General features: G+C 40.9%; 1 protein-coding gene across 2 annotated transcripts in view; it reads left to right on the top strand.

The window, feature by feature from the left end:
- Positions 1–26,719, top strand: part of LOC117408808 (chondroitin sulfate N-acetylgalactosaminyltransferase 1-like) — a 68,375-nt gene extending 41,656 nt beyond the window's left edge. For both annotated transcript variants that reach the window (XM_058994695.1, XM_058994691.1), the window contains 4 exons: positions 21,567–21,745; positions 22,169–22,263; positions 23,014–23,095; positions 26,090–26,719. In XM_058994695.1, the coding sequence (XP_058850678.1) occupies positions 21,567–21,745; positions 22,169–22,263; positions 23,014–23,095; positions 26,090–26,379 (646 nt within the window). In that variant the 3' untranslated portion in view covers positions 26,380–26,719. The remainder of the gene's footprint in view (positions 1–21,566; positions 21,746–22,168; positions 22,264–23,013; positions 23,096–26,089) is intronic.

Below are 26,719 nucleotides of genomic sequence, written 5' to 3'. Positions count from 1 at the left end.
GCTGACATTTTAATTATAATCCTTGTTGTTGAGCGTATGGGTTTCTTTTGAAATCTTCTCTCCTAGTGATTTACATTTATTTTAATATAATTCATTTTATTTTTAAAGGATAGCAAGGAAAATAGCAGTGAATCAATTTTAATTATGCTCCTTATCAGCCACGTAGTTCCCATATGTATCATGTTTACTGAATGCATTTTATGTGGTTATTGTTTATTGGATTTGGCAGGCATGGGACAGATTAAATTAAAAAAAAAATAATCTAAAATTAATATTAGTGATGCATTTTCAATGGTAGGAATGAAAGTGTGTAGTGTTTTAAAAACTTAGAAATAGTGGGATTTTAATCATTGGGATTTTAATTTCGCATTTAGTGCCACCGTGTAAAATCTTGACAGGAAACTCAAAATCCACTTCAAGTACCATAAACGCTTTTGTCATTTTGGACAAATTCTGATTGCAGTAACATGTAAGATAGCTTTGTGATAAATATGTGCAAGTTCATGTGGTAAACAATTAAGTGTTACTTGCCTATCTGGAAAACAAGAGGACCTCTGCCCTCAGCACATAGATCTGGTCAAGACTGATATCAGACTGCTTACTGTACTTGAATTTAACACACAAGTCTATAAAAATGTAATATTCTCTCTGAAAAGTGCTGCCAGGCTCCCTGTTTTATGAATCAAGCTTTCCTTGAGCTTGATTAAACAGATGATTCTGTCTACTCAGAGCTCTTGTGTTTTCCTGGCCCTGCAGACAGGTGACTCCCACAAAGGTGGCCATCTGGCAGCGTCTTCAGCAATGCATGGCTGGGCAGAGTGGTCTGCAGGTGACAGGTGGTCAAGGTCATCACAATGTGGCTATTTGAAATAAGAAGCCTGGTAAATACTCAGCCACTGACTTACTATAGGTTTTGTTCACATCTTTTAACTTTCCACCTTTGTAAAGTACAGTAAATACAAGACGAAGAAGTATGTAAATGGAGACCAGAATCCATTGGAAACCATTGAAAACTACTAATGTATGTGCCTTAGATCACTAACTATTATATTTTGTATTGACGGTTCTGGTTACCCGGGTCACAATCCCATGTAGTGTGAAACCAGGATGTGGGTCTACACACTTTGACCAGGGTTGAGCGAGAAAAAATGCATGACGAATGTTCTTAAGCCGACAAAATAACAAACTGCCACACCTGCGTGAAGGTTTCACTTCCGCAAGCAATGTTTTATTTATTCTGTTTAGCCATATTTTTGTTGCATACATTTGCGCTAATCAACATTTGGGCCGACGGTTCAATCCAGAGGAGCTTGGATGGAAGCATCTGTAACAAGCTGCTTCCGGGGCATTGATGCATTGATACACGCATTGTGTCCTTGCGTCTGTCACCCAGGTCAACCCGGCTTTATCAAAAGCAGTGTGAAATTGCGTAGCCGGTCCGCATGACACCGGGTTCTGGCCGGGGTAGAGCATGCCAGTGTGAAAGGGGCAATTACAATACAATTACAGTGTGCAAAATGACACTGACATATAATACCCATTAATAGGGTTCAAGCAAAACACCAGGAATTATATGATTACATTGCTTTGTGAAATGATTATTTTTTGTGCTGAATCTACAGGGGTTCCCATGATCTTTCTGAAGAAAAAATGTTTTTAACAATGACAAAATGAATACCGTGTGCTAATGACATTGCTTATTAGTATAGGAGTGTCATGTGGCAGGATAAATAATCAGGCAGTCCAATTATTATATTCAAACAAAGTTGGTTTAATAATAAAAACAGACCTTCTAAAAACTTGCTTGGGACAAGTCATTGAGAGTATCAGAATATGGGGCTATGGGTAGTGGATGTAGGTTATGAGTTCATTTTTAATGCTACTAATTCGGAATGAATGCTCTCTCTATTAATTAAACTGCATTTGGCTACTTTGTGCATTAAGTGGCTTTTACCAAACTGGAATAAATTTTCCTGTCAGTTTCCATTTGTGAGTTAAGAGTTAAATCTGCTCTGCCATCAGTTTTTAGCATAATTACAGTGGCAGCTAATATTCATTGGACTAATCAAGGGTATCTTGGGAACAGATGACCTTTACTTCATGAAACAAGAAGTTCAATATGTATATCATATTAATTTAATCCATCCGTCAATCTACATCTTTCCATATATTTTCAGAAACTTAAAAGGACAACATTCTTTACTTCAGATTCTTCAAAGAATCTATCTCATGGTACAATACTGCATGCTTTCTGTCTTTTGATGCTTAAGAAGGCAGAAGGTTTTATGTAAATGACATTGATCAAAGTAGTCGCTGAATTTTAAACTTAGTTACAACCTTTTTTTCATGTTTGACAATATAAATATTAGGGTTCAACTTCATTTAATACCAAGTAAGTAAGCTGATCACAAAAAAGATGCCAATGTAAAATCTTTTGTTTTCATAAAAATACTAAATAAGACATATAAAATACACTTGTCAGTTTTAGAAGCAGAGCTGTCAAATCCTGACTGCTTACAAATATCTACAGTATAACAAATGGTATTGTAAGAAAGATGATTTCTAATGTGTGCGTTATACATTTAAGTTGTGCAGTTTTAGGTGTTTCATTAAGCAGGAAAATACTGCCATTGCAATTACCCTGTGCATCTGCATTTTAAACAAACCTTCCATTTAAACCCATCTCACAAGATTTCAGCTTCCCAAGACACATAGGCGTTTTTTTATTTATTTAACGAGACCACGCTTATTTCTGTGCACTTCAGAAACTAGACCGTGTTGGCTGTCCTGTTTGTTTCCCAAGGTTGTTTGAACTGTTGTCACGCAAGCTTTCTCACTTGTTGAAGCTTTTTTGCTTCAATCCGTAACTAAACACACTGTATGTTTCACAATATATTTGACAAGACCACACTGAATTTTTAATGGCTTGTGGAGGAAATTGGTTAATCTTTCCAAGAAGTCCTAGATCTTTGTACTTGGCTGTGACAAATAAGGTAATCCAAGAGAGATTTTGATCTCCACACACATATGGGTTTGGCTAAACCACACAGATCCCCATCTGCAGCATTTGTTTTGAGTTTCCGGGGGTACAGTATAGTAAGCACATTTCCAAGGCAGAAGTACATAACAGAGATTATAAGATGTAATTGTTATTCTAGTGCCACACTATAAAAAGTACAGAAGCAATGTTGCATTCCATAGTACCGTAACCTTTTAAAGAAGAACACGCATTCATTCTATTTTTACTATGCCAATGAGGTTATACACTACCCTACCACAAGTACTGAGATAGGGATGACAAATACAGTGGTGGTTGGTTTTGCAATGGCTGCTTTTCAGTGAAAATGAGGCCTTCCAAGATGTGGAGATGGAATAGAAGCATCAAGAGAACTAGTTATAACTGAACACCAGCCTCATGTACTGGTTCTGCATGTTTCTACTTACTTCTTTTAAAACACAATGGTACAACAGAGAATCCTAGGTTAATAACCCTGTGACAGGAAGACAGCGGTTGAGACTCAGACACTGTGAAAAGTTCAAAATAAAGCTTTTAATTCACAAAAATACAAAATAAACCGGCACGAGGGCCAAACAAAACAGGTTTCTAAGACACAAAATAAACGCAAAATGCAACTTACAAGACTAAGGCTTCCAGGCTGAGTATTACTGTCACTGGATTACAAAAATGAACAAAACACAGCAAACCCCAAAACCACCTTCTCCTTCTAGAACTCTCTCTCGAATGGGTGGCTGAGGCTTCCTTTTATGCCAGGTGGTTGGGTGAGAATTGAATAATTAATTGATTGATTGCTCCCACCTGACGCAATCAACCTGGGCAGGGAGGAGAATTTAACCCCATCCCTGCCAGTATTTACAAGGGCAGAGCCCTGCTCTGCCACAAACCCTTTTACTGCCTGTGACAGGATGGCAAAGGGTTAGAGAGACTCAGAGAGTACCTGCGGGTTTAAACATTTATTAAACAAAAATAAATAAAAAACAAAACAAGTCCCAAAAACAAAACAATATTAATGTCAGGCTGGGCATTCGCCTTCACTGATATATGTAGCCATAAAACAAACCACACAGTGTTCACTCACCGACTCCCAACAACTCTCAAACAAGGATTTTCTCCCCTTATATCCCATGTGGCTGGAGTCTAATTAAGCATCAGTTATTCAATAAAGGCTCCAGCCACATTCTCACATGATTTTGGCAGGGATAGGAATTAACCCCATCCTTTCCAACCACCACTACCAACACGCAAACCAAACATTATTTACAACATATAATTTTTTATCACAGAAATACCAGAGTAAAGCCTACAATCCATGTTGAAAACCAAAAAGAGGAGAGGGTTTTCCGATTAACCCTTTGCAGTCCATTTATTAAGTGCGCGTCAGGTCCAGTTTATTTTCACACGCGCAGTTAATTTTAGACGCGCTGTTTGAAAGTATTTTTTTCCACAGTCAAACGGGTTTAAGAGGCCCTGCATATCAACAAAGCACTCACTAGGCATCTCCAGCCCCGCCCCACCCTTTCGTTCGCCATCGCCTTCAAGTCGTACATACCGATCAATCATCTCCTGATCACTCGTTTCTTCACCAAACTCCTCAATAATGCAATCCAAGTCATTATTTTATTAGTATAACATCTCAAAAAAGCTCTGCAAATGTCTGTGATATTCTCTGTGTGCTGATTCAGTAACAGCCAGCTTGTTTCCTTATGGCCGCCCCTATCTGATGCCAGGGGCAAGTATGACTATTCACGAGATACGCCCTTTTTTTTTTTTCGGCTTGTCTCGGCTCCTGTCGCTCCCACTCGGCCATTGAATGGTTTTCTCGGCTTTTTCCGGAGAAAAAACGACTAGAAACCTGTTTTTTGAATTTTTTTGATTTGATGACATTGGACTGGATAGGAATAATTGCAATGTCGGACCTGACATAGGACCGCAAAGGGTTAAAGGATCCAGGCTCAACATAGAGTGCAGGTTTGCGAATGTTCAGTAAATGAAGCAACTTTGATATTACTGAAGTTCTGAAAGATCAATATCAGATTTTTTTTTTAAATTAATAACCAAGACTGAAAGGGAAAATACTGACAGACTGACATTTTAAAAAGACTTAAATTATTAAGTAGCTTTGTGTCTATTAATCCACTCAATGCATTAAACTATTTATGACGTGCTTTCAGAATGAATCAATGCGGTATATGTGTATGAAAGTACTGTGCAGATAAAGAATCTTGGTTCTGTACAGAATCTTTGATTAAGTGTTAATGACTGAAGTGGGGGTCCTGAAGTGGCAGATAATGACATGTGTGGGTAGTAGGCTCAAAGCCTTCAGACTGCATGTTTGGAAGAGAAAAGGAGGTGTTAAAAATGTACTTGATTTGGTGCTATTGTCAAATAAGTCTGCGTAACATTTATTTTGGCCCAAACTCTGTCAGGTACTCAATAGCCTAATTTTAATCATGTCAGTATCGAGATCTGCCACTAATTGGATGGACATCAATATCGTATCCGGATTCTACAGCGCGTCTATTACAGCAGCCCCACCACCGCGTGACCCAGTACAGCGCAACCCCACCACCGCGTGACCCAGTACAGCGCAATCCCGCCACCGCGGGACCCCTTTACAGCGACAGACCACCACTGTGAGCCCCGTTACAGCGCATCACCGCACACAACTTTGTAGCTATACTTGCTGCCTGCACGAGATGCATTCAGGGTCTTAAGTTATTGTGAAGTAGCTGCATGGTTTGTTTCCATGCAGAGTTCCGATAAGGGACACTTCAGAAGCAATTCATGTTCAAAGCACTTTTTTTTTTATTATTTGATATACAGTACCAAAATAAAAAAAGAAAGTCAAAACAAAGTGTTGCGCTGTACTGGGTCACGCGGTGGTGGGGTTGCGCTGTATTGGGTCACGCGGTGGTGGGGTTGCGCTGTACTGGGTCACGCGGTGGTGGGGTTGCGCTGTACTGGGTCACACGGTGGTGGGGTTGCGCTGTACTGGGTCCCGCGATGGTGGGGTTGCGCTGTACTGGGTCACGCGGTGGTGGGGTTGCGCTGTATTGGGTCACGCGGTGGTGGGGTTGCGCTGTACTGGGTCCCGCGATGGTGGGGTTGCGCTGTACTGGGTCACACGGTGGTGGGGTTGCGCTGTACTGGGTCCCGCGATGGTGGGGTTGCGCTGTACTGGGTCACGCGGTGGTGGGGTTGCACTGTACTGGGTCACGCGGTGGTGGGGTTGCGCTGTACTGGGTCCCGCGATGGTGGGGTTGCGCTGTACTGGGTCACACGGTGGTGGGGTTGCGCTGTACTGGGTCCCGCGATGGTGGGGTTGCGCTGTACTGGGTCACACGGTGGTGGGGTTGCGCTGTACTGGGTCCCGCGATGGTGGGGTTGCGCTGTACTGGGTCACGCGGTGGTGGGGTTGCACTGTACTGGGTCACGCGGTGGTGGGGTTGCGCTGTACTGGGTCCCGCGATGGTGGGGTTGCGCTGTACTGGGTCACGCGGTGGTGGGGTTGCGCTGTACTGGGTCATACGGTGGTGGGGTTGCGCTGTACTGGGTCCCGCGATGGTGGGGTTGCACTGTACTGGGTCACGCGGTGGTGGGGTTGCGCTGTACTGGGTCCCGCGATGGTGGGGTTGCGCTGTACTGGGTCACGCGGTGGTGGGGTTGCGCTGTACTGGGTCATACGGTGGTGGGGTTGCGCTGTACTGGGTCCCGCGATGGTGGGGTTGCGCTGTACTGGGTCACGCGGTGGTGGGGTTGCGCTGTACTGGGTCACACGGTGGTGGGGTTGCACTGTACTGGGTCCCGCGATGGTGGGGTTGCGCTGTATTGGGTCCCGCGGCATTGGGGTTGCACTGTACTGGGTCCCGCGATGGTGGGGTTGCGCTGTACTGGGTCACGCGGTGGTGGGGTTGCGCTGTACTGGGTCCCGCGGCATTGGGGTTGCGCTGTACTGGGTCACACGGTGGTGGGGTTGCGCTGTACTGGGTCCCGCGATGGTGGGGTTGCGCTGTACTGGGTCACGCGGTGGTGGGGTTGCACTGTACTGGGTCCCGCGGTGGTGGGGTTGCGCTGTACTGGGTCCCGCGATGGTGGGGTTGCGCTGTACTGGGTCACGCGGTGGTGGGGTTGCGCTGTACTGGGTCACACGGTGGTGGGGTTGCGCTGTACTGGGTCCCGCGATGGTGGGGTTGCGCTGTACTGGGTCACGCGGTGGTGGGGTTGCGCTGTACTGGGTCACACGGTGGTGGGGTTGCGCTGTACTGGGTCCCGCGATGGTGGGGTTGCGCTGTACTGGGTCACGCGGTGGTGGGGTTGCACTGTACTGGGTCACGCGGTGGTGGGGTTGCGCTGTATTGGGTCCCGCGGCATTGGGGTTGCGCTGTACTGGGTCCCGCGATGGTGGGGTTGCGCTGTACTGGGTCACGCGGTGGTGGGGTTGCGCTGTATTGGGTCACGCGGTGGTGGGGTTGCGCTGTACTGGGTCACGCGGTGGTGGGGTTGCGCTGTATTGGGTCACGCGGTGGTGGGGTTGCGCTGTACTGGGTCACGCGGTGGTGGGGTTGCGCTGTACTGGGTCACACGGTGGTGGGGTTGCGCTGTACTGGGTCCCGCGATGGTGGGGTTGCGCTGTACTGGGTCACGCGGTGGTGGGGTTGCGCTGTATTGGGTCACGCGGTGGTGGGGTTGCGCTGTACTGGGTCCCGCGATGGTGGGGTTGCGCTGTACTGGGTCACACGGTGGTGGGGTTGCGCTGTACTGGGTCCCGCGATGGTGGGGTTGCGCTGTACTGGGTCACGCGGTGGTGGGGTTGCACTGTACTGGGTCACGCGGTGGTGGGGTTGCGCTGTACTGGGTCCCGCGATGGTGGGGTTGCGCTGTACTGGGTCACGCGGTGGTGGGGTTGCGCTGTACTGGGTCACACGGTGGTGGGGTTGCGCTGTACTGGGTCCCGCGATGGTGGGGTTGCGCTGTACTGGGTCCCGCGATGGTGGGGTTGCGCTGTACTGGGTCACGCGGTGGTGGGGTTGCGCTGTACTGGGTCCCGCGATGGTGGGGTTGCGCTGTACTGGGTCACACGGTGGTGGGGTTGCGCTGTACTGGGTCCCGCGATGGTGGGGTTGCGCTGTACTGGGTCACACGGTGGTGGGGTTGCGCTGTACTGGGTCCCGCGATGGTGGGGTTGCGCTGTACTGGGTCACGCGGTGGTGGGGTTGCACTGTACTGGGTCACGCGGTGGTGGGGTTGCGCTGTACTGGGTCCCGCGATGGTGGGGTTGCGCTGTACTGGGTCACGCGGTGGTGGGGTTGCGCTGTACTGGGTCATACGGTGGTGGGGTTGCGCTGTACTGGGTCCCGCGATGGTGGGGTTGCGCTGTACTGGGTCACGCGGTGGTGGGGTTGCGCTGTACTGGGTCACACGGTGGTGGGGTTGCACTGTACTGGGTCCCGCGATGGTGGGGTTGCGCTGTATTGGGTCCCGCGGCATTGGGGTTGCACTGTACTGGGTCCCGCGATGGTGGGGTTGCGCTATACTGGGTCACGCGGTGGTGGGGTTGCGCTGTACTGGGTCCCGCGGCATTGGGGTTGCGCTGTACTGGGTCACACGGTGGTGGGGTTGCGCTGTACTGGGTCCCGCGATGGTGGGGTTGCGCTGTACTGGGTCACGCGGTGGTGGGGTTGCACTGTACTGGGTCCCGCGGTGGTGGGGTTGCGCTGTACTGGGTCCCGCGATGGTGGGGTTGCGCTGTACTGGGTCACGCGGTGGTGGGGTTGCGCTGTACTGGGTCACACGGTGGTGGGGTTGCGCTGTACTGGGTCCCGCGATGGTGGGGTTGCGCTGTACTGGGTCACGCGGTGGTGGGGTTGCGCTGTACTGGGTCACACGGTGGTGGGGTTGCGCTGTACTGGGTCCCGCGATGGTGGGGTTGCGCTGTACTGGGTCACGCGGTGGTGGGGTTGCACTGTACTGGGTCACGCGGTGGTGGGGTTGCGCTGTATTGGGTCCCGCGGCATTGGGGTTGCGCTGTACTGGGTCCCGCGATGGTGGGGTTGCGCTGTACTGGGTCACGCGGTGGTGGGGTTGCGCTGTACTGGGTCCCGCGGCATTGGGGTTGCGCTGTACTGGGTCACGCGGTGGTGGGGTTGCGCTGTATTGGGTCACGCGGTGGTGGGGTTGCGCTGTACTGGGTCCCGCGGCATTGGGGTTGCGCTGTACTGGGTCACGCGGTGGTGGGGTTGCGCTGTACTGGGTCACGCGGTGGTGGGGTTGCGCTGTACTGGGTCCCGCGATGGTGGGGTTGCGCTGTATTGGGTCACGCGGTGGTGGGGTTGCACTGTACTGGGTCACGCGGTGGTGGGGTTGCGCTGTATTGGGTCACGCGGTGGTGGGGTTGCGCTGTACTGGGTCACGCAGTGGTGGGGTTGCACTGTACTGGGTCACGCGGTGTTAGATGTGCGGTCATGTCCTGTAACCCCTCAATATATCTTAAAGCTCTGCAACAACTTAGAGACCCTCCTGTGGAGTTGCTTTTCCCTTTTAGGATTACACTGTTAATACTTCACTACTATAATTGAACTACAAGCTGTAAATATCTTGCCATAAATTGTATTGTTTTGTTTTGTTATTTAAACAAATGTATTTGTTTATTTATATTAGAACGGGGTACCCCTCCTCCCCTGTGCAGTTGTATTTTTTTGTATTTGTTTATTATTATAATTTTTTTATATGTATTATTAAATGACGGCGTAGCCGTGCATTTGTTTCGCTATTTTTATTTAAATGTGTTCTGGCAGAGGCGAGGTCAGCAGCTTGTCCTCTGCCAATAGTAATTAAAAACCTTGTGTAGAAAGTGGCCATCTCCTGAATTAATGAAGTGATTAATTGTTGCAGGAGATGGTCACCTGCATATAAGCCTGCAGCTCTCTGCACTTTGGGTGGGTGTATGAGAGGAGGAACAGAGTGAGAGGAGTTTTGTTGTGTGTTCAAGATTTGTTTTTGTTTAACTGTTTAATTTTGCTCTGGGAGCAGTGTTTTTTTGTTAAAATTTTTTATTTATTTTTGTGTTTAAAAATAAAAACGGCGCACGCCGTGCCTTTTACACCGTAATATTTTTGTTTGTTTTTCTTCCTGCATCTGGCCTGACGTCACCACACTGCTACCCTGTCACAATATATTAGAAAGGAGAATATATGCAGTATTGCAGTATAAAACAAATTAAAACTTTAACAAAAGTCCCAGCAGCGTTATTTCATGAGGCCTATGGACTGTGACTAAACCTATTTCCCTCCTACCACAACCAAGCACTTAAGCACCAAGGCCATTTTACTACATGCAATCCAACAACGTTCCCCCTTTTAAACTGTAAATAGAGACACAGTACATTCTGTCATAAATTACTCCTCGAGAGAAAGGGGGCTCAAGTAGAGAATTATTCTGAAGTCTTTCATGTAAATTTCAGTGCAGAACTCCAGGCACCTCGTAACTCATAAGTTTAAGTTTTGTGGAGTGGGAGGCTGGGAGTACCATAAAATACTCTCACTCTCTTTGATCTGCAGAAAGCTGGGGCTGTATTAAAGGAGTGTCTACCTGGCAATTCATAAATAGATCCTTTGCAAAGTACTGGTTTTGTTATACCTTGTAGCAAACTAGCAGGCCCTCTCCTGAAACATTATTGGTACTTAAAGTGATTCCTGTGTGACTAATAACCACTGTTATTTCCACATTCTGTGCACTACACTGTACTTCTTCAGAAACCAGACTGTTGGCTGTCCTGTTTGTTCCCCAAGGTTGTTTAAGCTGTAGGCACACAAGGTTTCTCAGTTAAAGCTTTCTTGCTTCAATCTGTAATCAACAGACATGGAAATAGAATATGATAGAATAAGATTCATAGGTTTAATTTCCTTTAGGGAGGGTCTGTTTAAATACCTTTGAAAGCAATTGCAATTGTAAAATGTTTTTTTTTTGCTGTGTAAAATTGGAAGAATATTGCTCTGCAAAGGATTAGTAATTAGTGGTTATGTACAGCTGGCACAAAAATTGCACTTAAATTCAGTTTCCAAAACATCTTTTGGCAGCACAGTGCTTTTAGAAGCAGCTGGAATAGAAAGAACAGCTCATGCCTGGAAGAGAGAGAAATAACAAACTACATTATTATTTTAAAAGGTCATAACTAGTGAATAACATAAGGACTTTGGCTTCATTGTTAATGCTACAACATGGCAGTGCGTAATTGGTTTGTGCTTCTCCATAGGAAGTGTACCATAAAGGAACCGATCTGTTTTTTCCCTTGCTGTCTTCAAAACGGAAGCTCTAGATTCACCAGTGTTAAATGTTATATTGCCAGATATCTTTGAAATGCAAGCTGAGGAAAAGCAAGCCTTTTCTAATATTTTTTTGTTAAAATAATAACTTCACAGGAAAAAAAAGTAGCTATGACCACAGCAAGGTCTGTGTTCCAGCATGGTTTGGAGGGGGGAACTTTCTTTTATTGTTTTATTGAAATCAGGGTTCTCAATTAAGATGCCAGTTCTCTTTGCAAAATTGCCCTCGCTAGGTGGGCTCAACATATCTTAATTACTGTTCAGTACTTCTCAGATACAATTAAAAACACAGAAAGAAAGTGATTTAGTACATTTTAAATTACTCCTTTAATTACATATCCTAAATTGCTGACATTCAAACATGTAAATCATTTATACAGTGTAGGGAGAATTGGTGTTTAGATACCCAATTAAAGATAATTAAGTAACATGTGTAATGGTTTAATTCATTTAGCCGTCTTAATACCCCTTTCACACAGACGAATTATGGCTGCTCAGAACCAACACTGATGTGGCATTTTAGTCTGTGTGAATTGCCTATACCGTCACAGAGCCATCATATTTTAACTACCTCGCGAGGTAGTTCAGAGAAGACACTGAACCGTTTTAACTCCTGTGTTAAATGCTGTGCCGGCACTGAAACGCTATAGTGGGCGTGGGTTGAAAGTCAACATCACATGGGACTGTATACCAGACCTGTTGGGTATTTCTAATCATCTGTTTTACACACTTTAATTTTTTTCAAATACAATGACTGATCAAGAACAAGGTAGTAATTGGAGACCGGTAGAAGTTAAGCAATTGTTAACTTCACAATTCTAGGAGTGGCAGTGTGCCCGCCCTCTGTGTATATTATCAGAACCAGGAAATGATGGAACACACTGAGACTTGGATTTGGTGAAACTGAGCACTTAAATGCTGAGCGCAACCATGAAATGAAAAAAAACAGACTTCGAAACAAAACGGCACAAGGGCCAAAACAAAACAGTCAAACAAAACACGGAAGAAACAGTAACAAGTATAATGAAATCTATAGCAGCAATTGTTTCGTTTCAGACTCACATCCCGCCTCTAACACTCTCCTCCGTGCAGCTAGACTGCAGCTCTTTTAAAGTTGTGACCGAGGGACTAACTGGCTAGCAATTAACTTATCCCTCGGTCACATTGTGCACGGGTTTACTAAAGATGAGTGACTGTCAGCAAATTAAACACTCAGTAGCTGATCAGTCACGCATTCCCACAAGGTAATTTATAAAAACAAAACCACACACTAACATGGCTGACAGAACCTTGCTCGTCCTGCATTTTAAATCATACATAATACTCAATAATCATATGGGCTTTCCACCAATCATCTATACAATAAATCATAATATATACACAGAGGTCAGGCACCCTGCCACAGGCAGCTACTAAACAGCTGCAGCACTTTGAACTGTGCAATAGAATTTGTGGGCAGACCCGACACAAATCCAGTTAATGTGATCGGGAGACTTCAAGAATGCAGAGGAAACTCAAATCAAGCAACAGACTGTTATATATATATATATATATATATATATATATATATATATATATATATATATATATATATATATAATATAGTGATGGATTGCCTTCCAGTCATATATCTTTTCTCCTTTAAACAAAGACTTGACAGCCAGGATGCAGTGAAACACCATAGCACAGGGGTGGGCAATCCTGGTCCTGGAGGGCCGGTGTCCCTCCTGGCTTTTGTTCCAACTGTGCTCTAAATTACTTAATTGTACTGATTATTACCAATTATTGGTCTAATTAAGTAATTTAGAGCACAGTTGGAACAAAAGCCAGGAGGGACACCGGCCCTCCAGGACCAGGATTGCCCACCCCTGCCATAGCATGTGTTTATTATTTATAATATACAAAATAAATGAAAACAAAACAAAAGCCTAACCCATTCTCAGGCCCTACCTAAACAGGTCGTGATATTATCTAAATACAAGTCTGTTCCCTCGTCGTCAAAACCAAATCACAATCCAAAGTCAAAATCCAAATACCTGTTTCAGTGTTCATTTACCAGTAAATCACGTAAAAGTCACCCAGTCACCCAGTCACCAACCAAACTCCTCACATTCTCCCTCATCCAACACTCACAAACAGTGAGTTTTTAAATCAATTACATCATTAACAACAATTGACTAGACATTAAATTGAATAATTGAACTGGAGCCATCCCTGACTCCAGTAGTTTCCACCATGGTCCTAATGCCCCCCATGTATTGTCTTTGTACAAAGAAGTGTTTACCAACCAGTTTGTTTATGTTGTATTTACCATCTTTTATGGTAAGTTTTTCAGTTTTTTAAGTTTTTCCCTTACAATCCCTTACAATATATAAAAACAATGCATCTGCAATTTTTTTGTAACTGTTAACATTATATGCAATAGGTAGAACTTTTTTTTTATTGATGGTCGACAAGCCTGCAACTTTTAATTTACTGCAGTTGGTATCAAACGCCTGAATGAAAATAATATTAATAATGCATCCCCGCTTAAATATTTTTATTAAAATTCTCCACATATATATATCTATATATATATATTAATAGAGAGGACAAAGCGAGCACAGGGAAGTTTACAGTACACTACAGTTCTCCAGCACCACTCTTTTTTTTGTTTTTAGGTAGCTTGCCCACGTTATTATGACTTATTTATTTATTTATATATTTATTTGCTTTGTTTTGTTTCTGTTGCCGTTGCCATGAAAACAATCTGTTGACTGACAGGTTTGAAAGTTGTACTCACATGATCCCTTTGGCTGTGTGAAAGGGTTATGACGGTATTATACTGGCAGAGATTGCGCAATTTTGTGGTGTGTGAATGGGTATGTAAAATTATTTTTTAAACGTCTCTGAGACGGCTCAGTAGCAGCATTTGTGTTTGAAAGTGGTAGTTACAAACTTCTCTCAAACAAGTTCAAGATGGCGAGGAAACAACTGCACAATAAAACACACAACACTGGTTTATCTTTTATACATTTTATCAAATGTTTGTAAATAAAATACGGTACAAAAGTAGAATAGAAGGTTAATATCAAAATAGCATAAATCAACACATTAATCTCAATGCAACAATAATCAGGTAATATCTCAGCTTCAGTGTAGATGCTTTGTGTAAAGGCAAGCTTTCATTAACTTCTCTGTAAACTGTCTCAACAATAACATCAACACTTCCAAGTCAGCAAATTGACAACATGAGTATATAACAGTATAACTGTCTGAGTAAATATGAGTCAGTAAATACATTAATATAAATTCAGTGAATTCTACTGAATGGGAGATTACAAAATCACAATCAATTGTTTATCTATGTGTTATTAAAATTAGAATTCACAGCTATAACACCCATTCATTTATTCTTAAAAAAAACCCAGCACCTATTATTCAATTTCATAGATTGCTTTGTAATTGATATAGCTGTTTAGCTGGCCATTTACTTTCATGAAAGATTAAAACTAGCCCTTGTGTTATAAAGCAAAGTATGATCCACCTCTTCACATTTCACATCACCAACCTTTCTGCAAATATACATTTATTACATTCCCCAAGTATAGTTTCTGTATTCTTTAGTTCAAGTGGAGAAAATACTTCATTCAGATTGCAGCACTAATACAGTGTGAGGCAACTCGGAGGGATGGTGCCCCTTTCAGCCTTTGTTTATTAAGAACAGATATTCTTCCACTAAAATGGATCGATTCCAGATTGGCCAATTCAGTCCATTAATTCATTCTTTAATGATTTGCTTTCTATTTTTTCAATGACGAGCCCAGTTAATGGAGCTCTTTTAAGTCCTTGAACAATATTTTTGAGTTTTCTTCCAAGTTTATTGAATCATTGGGTGTTTTCTAGATGTTGCAGCTGGCAGTTCAAGTTGTTAAAAGCTGCTCTCCATTTTTTTGACTGACTAGACAAACTCAAAACAAAGATAAATAATTTTCCTGTAACCTTGACTGTTTTTTTTTTTGTTTTTTTTTTTCAAACTTGGTTGAGCATGGGCGTTGGAATTTATCAGTGTTGCTAAACCTCGGAATTTATCAGTGTTGCTATGGAGATGAGGCCAGTGCTAAAGTTTTAATTATAAAGATGTTTGATCCTTTGTCTAGTTTTATGGTTCTACAACAGCAATTCACTGGAGAAGACAATGGTATAAAAGCTATTCTGTATTTATTTATTTATTTTTTTAGCAATGTGACCTGAAATAATATATTGATAAACCTTCAAAACACAAACCTGAGCCTATATTTATCATTCATGCGTGAATAAATTTCTTGATTTGTTCGTACGGATTACGTTTAAGAATTGTCGCATGCATAATTAAACCCAAATTATCAATCTTTCGTAAGGCACTTGCACTCACATTTCTAATTAATAGGTATTAATAAATGTCAATGTCACAAAAGTTGTTTGCATGTATAAAATTGCATTTAAACCATCCCTATATAGAGAGAAATGGTCAATGTAACTGTTTGTCACTGCTCTGTTTTCTAGGTGAGTGCCCACACTGCTGTTTTGAATAATAAATTAATCATGTGTTCCGCCTAGCCATTAAGCTTAACATTTAGTAGATGGAGACAGGCATCAGATATAACCTGCACATTCATTGAATGGTACTGTTTCCTGTTCACAAAATTAAATTAATTCACTCTTGGTGCTTTAATTGCTACATGAGTACAGTCTATAGCACTGATCGTATTGGGGAACCCAGCAATTGAATGAAAATCCCTTTTTACTCCAATCTGCTGGTCTGTTTGAATGTACAGAGGACACAACATGTCACACAATTCCATTAGGACTGCCTTTGGAACACGGTATCTTGTGAAGAGTTCTTCTGAACTTGCTGCGAATACGTCACACCGATCCCAAAATGCTCTCTTTTGCCAAGAGGCCCTTTAGCAATGTCATCCAGAAGTGGCAGATCAGACATTTTCAAATTATGTGTTGACGTGTTACTGTATGTGAATTAATATCATTTTTCTTTTCTCTTAATAGCATTCTACACCTGCTATAGCTGTAATTACCAGTGTGCTGCTGAAACAAGGGAGTCACAAAAACAATACCTCCTGCTTATTAAGTAATAATAACAGTGGTGGTAACCAACATTTATATCATACTACTGCCTAAATATGAATCACAATAGTAATAGCATTTTTGGTATAGAACGGCAATCATTTAAGTATTGCAAATTCAGCAATACTTGCATAACATAAACCTAATGAGAAGGTTATTATTTTACATATTGCACTGACTGCAGATATTTAGCCGATTTTAATGGAAGTTTGATTTTAGCAGTACCATCATTTTTAGCGTGTTTTTCTTTAACACAAGTCTGTGGTAGAGGTAAAATCAACAAACAACAACACAATTATGTTTACATATAAATTTACTTGACAAACATCATCTCAACAAACATCCATCACCATTCATTGTGAAGCTTTGCAGCCTTTCTCTTTCACCAAAGTTCTGGCATGATTTGATCAGACACAGCATACGTTCGTGTAGCTTCTAGGCTTGTGTCCAGCTGTTGCGAGCAGTACTTTAATCGTGACCAGCTCAACCAATCAGAATAACTGCTCCAGGCCAGCAGAACAAAGCAAATGCTACATGTCCTGCAACACTATCTCTTTTAAACAGTGTCGACACTCACATTGAAGTACATGGTAGGGAGTTTTTGTATCACTCGCCTTGCTCAAGTCGTGTATGTACAAATCTAGATAACCAATAAGCAGAAACCAAGGAAATAAAGAACAAACAACGATCAAAAAAACACTTGCATGCACTGCTTTTCATCTAACCATTTCACCAACAAACGCACAAAAAGGTCAGTGTACGCATGCATATGACGTGCAAATATATGTATTGAGATCACATGCCTGACGACGGTGTCTAGTGTGTGGCTAGTGGCTAACGTATTGGACAACAGTGCTCGAGAGGCTTGTGTATATCACAGTGTAAATATATAGGGTGGTGGTCATTGTGACGAATATAGCTAACAAAAAGTCCTGTACATTTAAAGCAGGGTTTATTAATAATAGCAATAACAGCCTACATATTCACGGAGTGGGGGCTGGGCAATGACTGTTAAGGAATGATTTGTCCTGAAGGAGCCGCCCCACATACAGATGAGACTCCGCCTCCAGTGGGGAACACCTGTTGCGAACGTGGTGGACTAGCAAATCTTTTTTTTTTAACTGTTTTCCCCATTATATTACATTTGTGATATTGAGTTTTTTCTGTCAGCATTCTGGGAAAGCTGCTTCTAGTTATATCTGCATATTTTCTATTATAAAATACATTCAGTAATATGTTGATTAATTGATTGAAACCGTGCCTGCATACTTATTGATGACTAGGAATCGTGCAGTGGGGGTAATGTGTTTTGTGTAAAGCAGTTTATTTGAGTATATTGGCCTACATACAATTTATATAGACAGTTTCATGTACATTACAATGTGTGTGCGTGCGTGCGTGCGTGCGTGCGTGTGTATATCTCATTTTTATGGTGCGGACCACCAAGTGAACAGTCATAACTTACATGACCCTTGCTGCCAGATTTTTCCGTTCAAACACATTTTCATAACCAAGTAATTCAGCAAGATGTATTTATTTCGTGTCAGTGAATCAGTGAATCAAACGAACAAATCTGTTGAATTGATTCACTAAACTGAATGAACCAAATGAATCAAAAGTCTCGAACTGCACATCACTAGTTTTCAGGCCAGAAAAATAGTGCCTATCAGTGGTTAAAGCCTGGTTTCCATACGCACTAATAAATGATCACTTTAATGCATGCACTAAAATTAACGTCCTTTAGTAAATAAATGTTACACATTCTCACTTGGCTGGCTTGTCTGCCTGTTTGAGGTGAACTAGACACAATGCAGGGATTCAATATACAATCCCTATTTTAAACACAACTATTTACAATAATTACAAACCCAACACCAAATATATATTTCGGGGTGCGTAGGCTTTCTTTTTTTTCCTTTTACTGCATTATTAATGAAGCTAGTGGAGAAAACTAAGACAAATACTTTATTTCCGACTTAAAATAAACTGATGTGTTTTTTTTTACTTAAAAAGAACATTTAAATGGACTGCTTTGTTACATTTTAAGAAAGGCAGATTAATTGATTTATTAATCATGAAGCAGACATAGCAGATATTCAATTTCCTTTTTTACAGTATGCACAAAGGATTTTAACCCAGCTGCAGAAGACTGATAGCAGTAGGAGTCTGAAAGCATTTGTGTAATTCAATTTTTACAACAAGTTTAATTAAATTTAAGACACCTGTACTATTTAACAAAAGTTTGCAGACTTACCATGGTCAATAAGATCCACACTGTCTTAAACACACACACACTTAAGCCATTTATTGTCATTACTATGTACAATAAAAATACAGTAACGGTCGATGACTACAGGTTTATAAATGTATAAATATTTAGTTTCCACACTTTTTAGATCAACACAACAGTTAATTAACCCAGGGCAGCAGTGTGGAGTAGGCTCTGGACTCTTGACTAGAGGGTCGTGGGTTCAATCCCCGGTGGTGACACTGCTGCGGTACCCTTGAGCAAGGTACTTTATCTAGATTGCTCCAGTAAAAACCCAACTGTACAAATGGGTAATTGTATGTAAAAATAATGTGATATCTTGTAACAATTGTAAGTCGCCCTGGATAAGGGCGTCAGCTAAGAAATAAATAATAATAATAAATAATAACCCGTGTTTTGTGCCTGCTAATGTTACAAAATGAGAATGAAACAACATGTGCTTTAGAGACCTTACAGTAAATTGAACTAAAATAAAAATATGTTTTTCCACTTCAATGAAATGAGAGTAAATAGCATCCACTTTGAAAAATAAACTACGAGAAGTCATTCTTTTAAGGCATTAGTGTTTCAGGAATAAATAGCTAGCAACACCCAGTCACTGGAAAGCTACTTCTGACAGCCTCGTCACTACAGCTTTAGAAGACCTTTGATTGCATACCATGATAAATAAGTGTGCCAGGCTTTAAACAGAAGAAAAAAAGAAAAACTTCAGTGCATCAGTCAGTTTCCCACAAATCACGTAGCCATGACTCCATCAAGTAACATTTTGTGATTCCCTCCATTTGTTTTGTTGACTATTGACTATTGTACTCGAGATTGTCTCTGAAACTGTTGATTTTTCAAACATGCCAGTTATTTTTGGTTATTTTTGGGATTAATTAATAAGTGTAGCTGATGTTATCATAATAATGCTAAATAGTTCGTAAAATGCAAACCCTCAGCTGAAGTGATGCTGAGGGGGTTCAGGGTATGTCTATACTGTTGATACAGTACAGTAACTAAAATAAAAACAAGAATTACTCTCCTTCCTATCCATCTCTGTCTCTCTTTCCCTTCTCCTATTCAATAGCCACCTATAATATATTACCTCAGTCTCTCAATGTCACCTTTCTTCAATGACTATACGTTAACAGGGTTCTCCCCAGGAATTCTGTACAGCCGGGTGGCAGAACATTATAGCCGGGAGCACTTTTAACGGAAAAATACACTTGCCTTACCTTAAATATATAATACAACAAAGAATTTGAATAATGTGTTGTCTTGTTGTCTGACTGGGGAAAGATATCGTAGGTTTATCGGAGTTCACAAAAAAAATAAAAAAATGATAACCTCTTCACTTCCTTTTTAGCTTAATTATTGAGCTTATTACTTCATTTAAATGGTTTTCTTTATGTTAGGTTTTCAGGGCATTTTGTTAATGCACATCCATTTTTGTTTTTCTTTGTTCTACATTTTTTGAATGCAACTGTTCATTTTAACCTTTTTTTTCACAACAGTACTCACACACATTTCGTCACCATCATAACTGTTGCATGAAATCGGAGTGTAATAATCCAGCACCTCTGTACTTACGCATTTGTATGTCAGCTGACAAGTGTTCAGCTGATACCCCATCATGCCTTTCTTCTTAAAGGCGTACAGCCTCTATACATGAACCCCCAATATCTCTCACAAGGACCTGGGTACATATTTTTTACAATATCACAACAAAAGGTATACACTTTTTTTTTTGGTGCATATGTATAGCTATTATGTACTATATATAACCTTACAGTACAATAATACGACAAAAAATGGACCAAATGATAATACCTGAAAATAATTTAAATATTTTATTTAATAAAGTAGCCGGTGCAGATACAGTATTAGGCGGTGGATTGAGGCCGCTGGCTTATTTTGAAAATCCTGCATTAATTGTCACTGTTTTTGCTTTGAAAATAACACATTTTAACACAGAGAACCCGCCCCTTCAACTCTCTGATTGGTTAAATGTTGTGTCAGGACATAACACAGCTGTCATGTGGTTCCAAGATTTTTTTTTTCACCCAAAAACACGCAAGTGATCTAGTCTGCTAGAAGCGCAATCAGTCCTCATTGTTAAAGGCACAGTAGCATCTGCAAGAGGGGCGGGTCGGGTTTTTTTCAGCCAGACGGCGCGCCTGTCGGAAAAGGCCTGGGGAAAATCCTGATTTAAGTTTTTATCTATCTGTCCTATTCAATATCAACCATTGTAAGTATTCAGTAACCACTCACTCTCACTTGGTCTTGCTCTCTCACATGTTTTCTCTTTTTTTCTATTGTATGTTACTCCAAAAGTAAAGGAGCAAACATTAAAATATGGCAAAAATAACATCATGAAAATACATCAAGTTGTTAAGGCATTAGCCAGGTGCACCTTTTTAATAAATGGTGACAGCTGTTGAGATGCATTTTGCACTTGTTAATTAAATATGTCCAAGATTAAACTACAACAGGATTTCTATATCTTCCGCTAAAATTGAAATAATTTAATTGAATCATTTCCAGTAGAAATAAACACATACAAATGTATCAACTCAAATGTATCCCCTCTGTATTATATACATAATCATTCTTTTTAATAAACACAACATTTACTGTCTCCTCTGTATTATATACATAATCATTCTCTTTAATAAACACAACATTTACTGTCTCCTCTGTATTATATACATAATCATTCTATTTAATAAACACAAGAGTTACAAAGTAAAGCTATGGCAATGCCATGAACGTTGATGTGAATCAGACTGCAGTCGTTGTGCTGTCAATATTAATCAGGGACGGTTGGTGTGAATGAAGTCTCTTAATGATGATGTGTTTTGTCCCCACTAAGGGTGGTGAACTTCAAGAACTACACCTTCATCCAGCTGAATGAAGAGTTCTCGCGAGGGAAGGGACTGGACGTGGGCGCCCGGGCCTGGAAAGGAAACAACGTTCTCCTCTTCTTCTGTGACGTGGATATCTACTTCACCTCAGAGTTCCTCAACGCCTGCAGACTAAACGCACAACCAGGTGTGGCTGGGAACAGTGTAAAGTCAGAAGGACCATTTTGTGAACATTGGACGAGTCATCAATATTCGACTGCTGGCAAGCCACAGACTTTTTGGTGACGAAACTTATGTGTATGAAAAACCACCCGTATTGGGCTTGGCATTAGTCTGATTTTGATGACTTCTCAGTATAATGAATGCACCATGTCCATGGAAGCATTTGTCAAAACAAAATGTTTAAAGGAAATTATAATTATCCTTTCAAAAAAGAGTAAACAAAAAAAAATGGTGTACATATCATTATTCTAGAAAACAAGGTATGAAAAGTCAGATCTGGCTTTTATCTGTGCCTATACTATTTTATATACCCACATTCATCTTTACATAATTGTATTCTTCTGATGTTTGCTGACAGAAACTATTACCGTTTTTGTTGTTTTTTTAGGCAAAAGGGTTTTCTATCCAGTCCTTTTCAGTCAGTACAATCCTGGTTTAATCTACGGTCATCATGATGCAATACCCCCAATAGAACAGCAATTAGTAAGTGTTTATCCTTTACTGAACCAGTCCTTGTCATCTATTGGTGCTGTAGTACACATTACACAAAGCATTTACCACCAATGATGTTAAAAAACTTCAGGTAAATAACTCAAGGGTTTAATTTAAGAGGTCCTTCCGGTATTGACAGTTGTCCACATTCGAATATTAATAGTAAATGTCAATCTTTTCTTTTTCTTTTGTTTTTCAGTGTAAGTGGGTTAATTACGTACACTGCCAGAGAGGACCCTGGTCTTTGCAGTACTGGGGAAAAAATGTAGCCTCAAATATAGCCTCACAGCCACAAATGATGTTATATAGTAGTATTATGAAAATGTTGTTGCTAATTTAGTATTAAACAATTTTGATAAAAGCATAAACCTGTTCCACATCAAACTGACTTCTTATTACAAATGATTTCAGACAAATCCCAGTGGAATGGGGAATTTGTTTTACAATCAGCCTTGATTTGAAGACAAATAAGCTAACTTAACATTGGATTTGACAAACATTGTTTACTTCCTGTCCATTCCCGAATGGTTGACTAGATATTTCTGTTCTTGTTTTCATGTGATTGTGTATATTGTATCAGGGTACAAGTGCCTAGTGCCTCAGCCTCTCTTCCTGGAAACACTTTTTTTATTACTACCTATACAGAATGAGTAGGTGGCATATTGCATTTTACCCCAAGAAATGTGTTCCTGCAATGGTGATATCACTTTCAACTATTTTTTTTTCTTCTTCTTTTCATAGGTCATCAAAAAAGACACAGGATTCTGGAGAGATTTTGGATTTGGAATGACTTGTCAATATAGATCTGATTTCATCAATATAGGTAAGCTTGTGCCTACAGGGAAAAGCTTTGTTGCATTTGTTACTGGGTGCTGTGCAATATAAAAAATAACAAACCTGTACATGAGGTAATGAAATGGAAGCAAACTGCTAGAGGTTGTAGGTGGAGAATACAACACATGCATGCTGATGATATTCCCAACAGCCCGGTCAGACAGTTTTCCAGGCAAATCTAAACATTTAAAACTTGAATGAATGCCTACAATGTTAAATGAGGCAAAACAAAGAAAGTATGGAAAACAGTACAAATCAGCACAGTGTACCAAAACATCAGCACAGACACAGACGCCTCCGTTATATCACAGGGGATAGGTGATAATAAAAAAAAAGTTTGTTACGCTGTACTTTCCTTCAATCATGTCACATACATTTCTAGAAGCTGTTTGATCAACTAATCTGCCTTTCCATTTGATAATAATGGAAGTGTTTGTTTTTAATTCCGTGATTGGTATAAGAACGTTGATTCTTGTCATGTTTGGCAGTGGCTCAGTGTGTTCTTCCAAGGTCAGTGCTGAAAAACAAGATGTTGCATCTCATGAATCTCATTTTAAATGCATGATACATTTAATTCCTGAACAAACAAACACATCTCAGACAGGTACAAGAGTGTAACCTCTAAGTTATGCACTAATCCCAGCAGAAGCCTTCAATTACATTATCTCAGTGGGACATTTTTGGAGAACCAGGTAGCAGGGGTTCTCAACCTTTTTGCTTCTGAGGCCAAGCAATGGCAGACAGCATTATCAGCTTCTCAGCAATCGTACGCAATTTATTTGCTTTAGCAATTTTCTGCGCCACTATGTACAATGACACTACAGCTTTTTATCTGCGGTAGTTGTGGATTTCGTTGCGCTTTAGTACCAGGCAGTTCCTTAACCTTTCGCTCAAAAAATGAATGTTGCTTGTTTTTATATATTTCATGCTTGGTAATTAAATGTCTCTGTAATTTGGAGGGTTTCAAACATTCATTGGACAGTACTTGTACACAAATTACACACTGCGGTTGAGGTATATCTCCACTTCCAGTACAAATAAAACCAAAATTCAAGTAGCTGTCTTCATATTTCATTAATTTCGCAGGGTAAATAACAGCTTTATGTTTTTTACTCACAGCACCACCTCCTCGCTGTTCTGGTTATGGTTGAACTTGTTGAAGGAAGTTCTGTATCATCATTCTGTGGGTTTTGTTGTTTTGATGCTCATGGTTCAATATAAAATGTATCCATATCTGGTATTTATTGTGTGTGTTTCCAACGATTTTTCCTCTGCTTTGTAATCTGTCGCGCTCCTGGTGAAATAGCTCTATTAAACCATACGTAACCCGAAAATGTGTTACGTAACCTGAGAACACGTTAATTTCTGTGCATGCTTATGACATGCTGAAGGTAGTAAGTTTTTGATTTCATCCCAAAAAAAACACTTAAATGACATTACAGATGCCAAATTCTATGTAAACAAAAAACTCACAAATTACTAAAAAAATGTAACAGTGATGTAAAAATGCTGTTTCTCAAAAGTCATCTTAATCTTAATCTTGTTATGGTGAGCTGACCTAATTGTTTATTTAGACACACTGTAGTTATGCATTTTATTATCTGTTACAGGCAGAAGATAGTCCACTCTTATAAAAGTTTATCCTGTCAACTTGCACATTGATTTGTTTTAGTCTACTTTGCTTTTACCTTGCGTGGCCATAGTTACTGCATCTGTGATTTACTATGCTTGCATGTAGTTTACCATGATTTCACTTTGGTTTTACTTGGATTTACTACACTTTATTACACAATTACATAGTATACCACAGTTATCCTTTATAAGAATGTTAATGTGTAAAAAAAAGAACCATACACTTCTAGAGAATCTGATGTACAGTATATTTTGCAAACATGCATCTGTAGATTTAATTATTTCTTGTTTCAAATCATACTTTATATAATGTATGAGAATGTTTGATTGCATCATAAGAAATGAGCAGCAATCCAGGGGCCTGTATTTAATTTGTTATTTCATGTTTTAATTAAATTTAAACCGAGAAAAAAAAATGATGAACCTTCTCCATGGTTTATTATTATCAATACATGTAGAAATGTATCAAATGTGAACAAAGTCTGCTTGTATATACTGCCATCTAATGGTACGTAAAGCACATTGCAAATTGAATTTTTTGATTCCAGTATAATTTGTACTGCTTTATACGGATGAAGGCATGAGTCAAATTGTTTGTCTTCTTATTACATCAAAATTCAGTGTATTATGAATAGACATTTTTCTGTTTCATTCCTTGGGCCAGATTCACCAAATACTTGCCCCAGATTTGCATATTTTTTTCCAGAAGGAAAACTAAATGTTAACTTTAAAAAAAAAAAATTAAATCAGCATGTTGAATGAATTTCTGCTTTTAAAGTATCTTAGAACTGCGGGGAGTATTTGTAAAGCTCAGTTAATTATGTTGGGTACATGTCTTCAAAAACAAAGTTCTGGAACTAAAAAAGAAAACTCAAATTTTCTGCACATTTACACAACTTAACCGAGCAAAACAGAACATAAAGTTATTTTTAATTGAATGTGATGAAATTCAGAATAATGTACTCTGAAGATATATTCTGAAGATAACCCCTGTGACAGGGCAGACAACGGACAGGCAGGCAAGCAGGTAACACAAATACGTTGAATGTAAACAATTGTATTGTTTGCCGACAGGTTGCGGTCTTCAGACTTTTAAAAGGGAGACACAGCTTCTGTTGTACAGAAACAGATTGAGACAAGCTCACCACCTGTAGAGTCTCTGTATTACAGAACCTAAACACAATGCGCTTTAAATCCGCTTTGATCGCCAACGTGCTGAAACCGCTTACTTCACAAACTGTTCCTATTACCTACCTCTCTGGACTTTCTGCGTGTCCCCCCCCCCCCCAAGTCTCCAACTCTTGTTACGGCTCTTTTCCAAATAATTAAATAATGTTTGTGTCTCGAACAGGTGGTTTTGATGTGGACATCAAAGGCTGGGGAGGGGAGGACGTGCACCTCTACAGGAAGTACCTGCACAGTAACCTGGTGGTGGTGCGGACGCCGGTGCGAGGCCTCCTCCACCTGTGGCATGAGAAGCGCTGCGTGGACGAGCTGACGGCCGAGCAGTACAAGATGTGCATGCAGTCCAAGGCAATGAACGAGGCCTCTCATGGCCAGCTCGGCATGCTGGTCTTCCGACGCGAGATCGAGGCCCACCTGCGCAAACAGAAGCACAAGACCAGCCTCAAGAAGACTTGAGGGCACAACAATACCAGGAGGGTGGCATAGCCAAGGTGGAGGCTTTCAATGGATTAAATAGAACAGAATCGCAATGACGCCAGCATTGGGACAGGCCCCATGTAGAAAATAAATGTGTGGCATGAATCGAAAACGAAGATATGCCATGTTTTGCCTTGTATCACCCCTTTCAAGTTTCTTCTTTCATACATGTATGTTTTATATGAAACATATATTACATTATATGTATATGTGTGCACCATATAATAAATATGTTGCCTATGAAAGGTTAGACTGATTGCTGTATAACTGTATCTACATGAAGGACCTGGTGGTAGTTTAGATTTTTGTTAGATTTGAC

Source organism: Acipenser ruthenus, chromosome 2 (genome assembly GCF_902713425.1).
Source record: "Acipenser ruthenus chromosome 2, fAciRut3.2 maternal haplotype, whole genome shotgun sequence".
Taxonomy (NCBI): Eukaryota; Metazoa; Chordata; class Actinopteri; order Acipenseriformes; family Acipenseridae; genus Acipenser; species Acipenser ruthenus.
The sequence above is the reverse complement of the archived record's forward strand: the minus strand, read 5'-3'. Positions and strand labels throughout refer to the sequence as shown.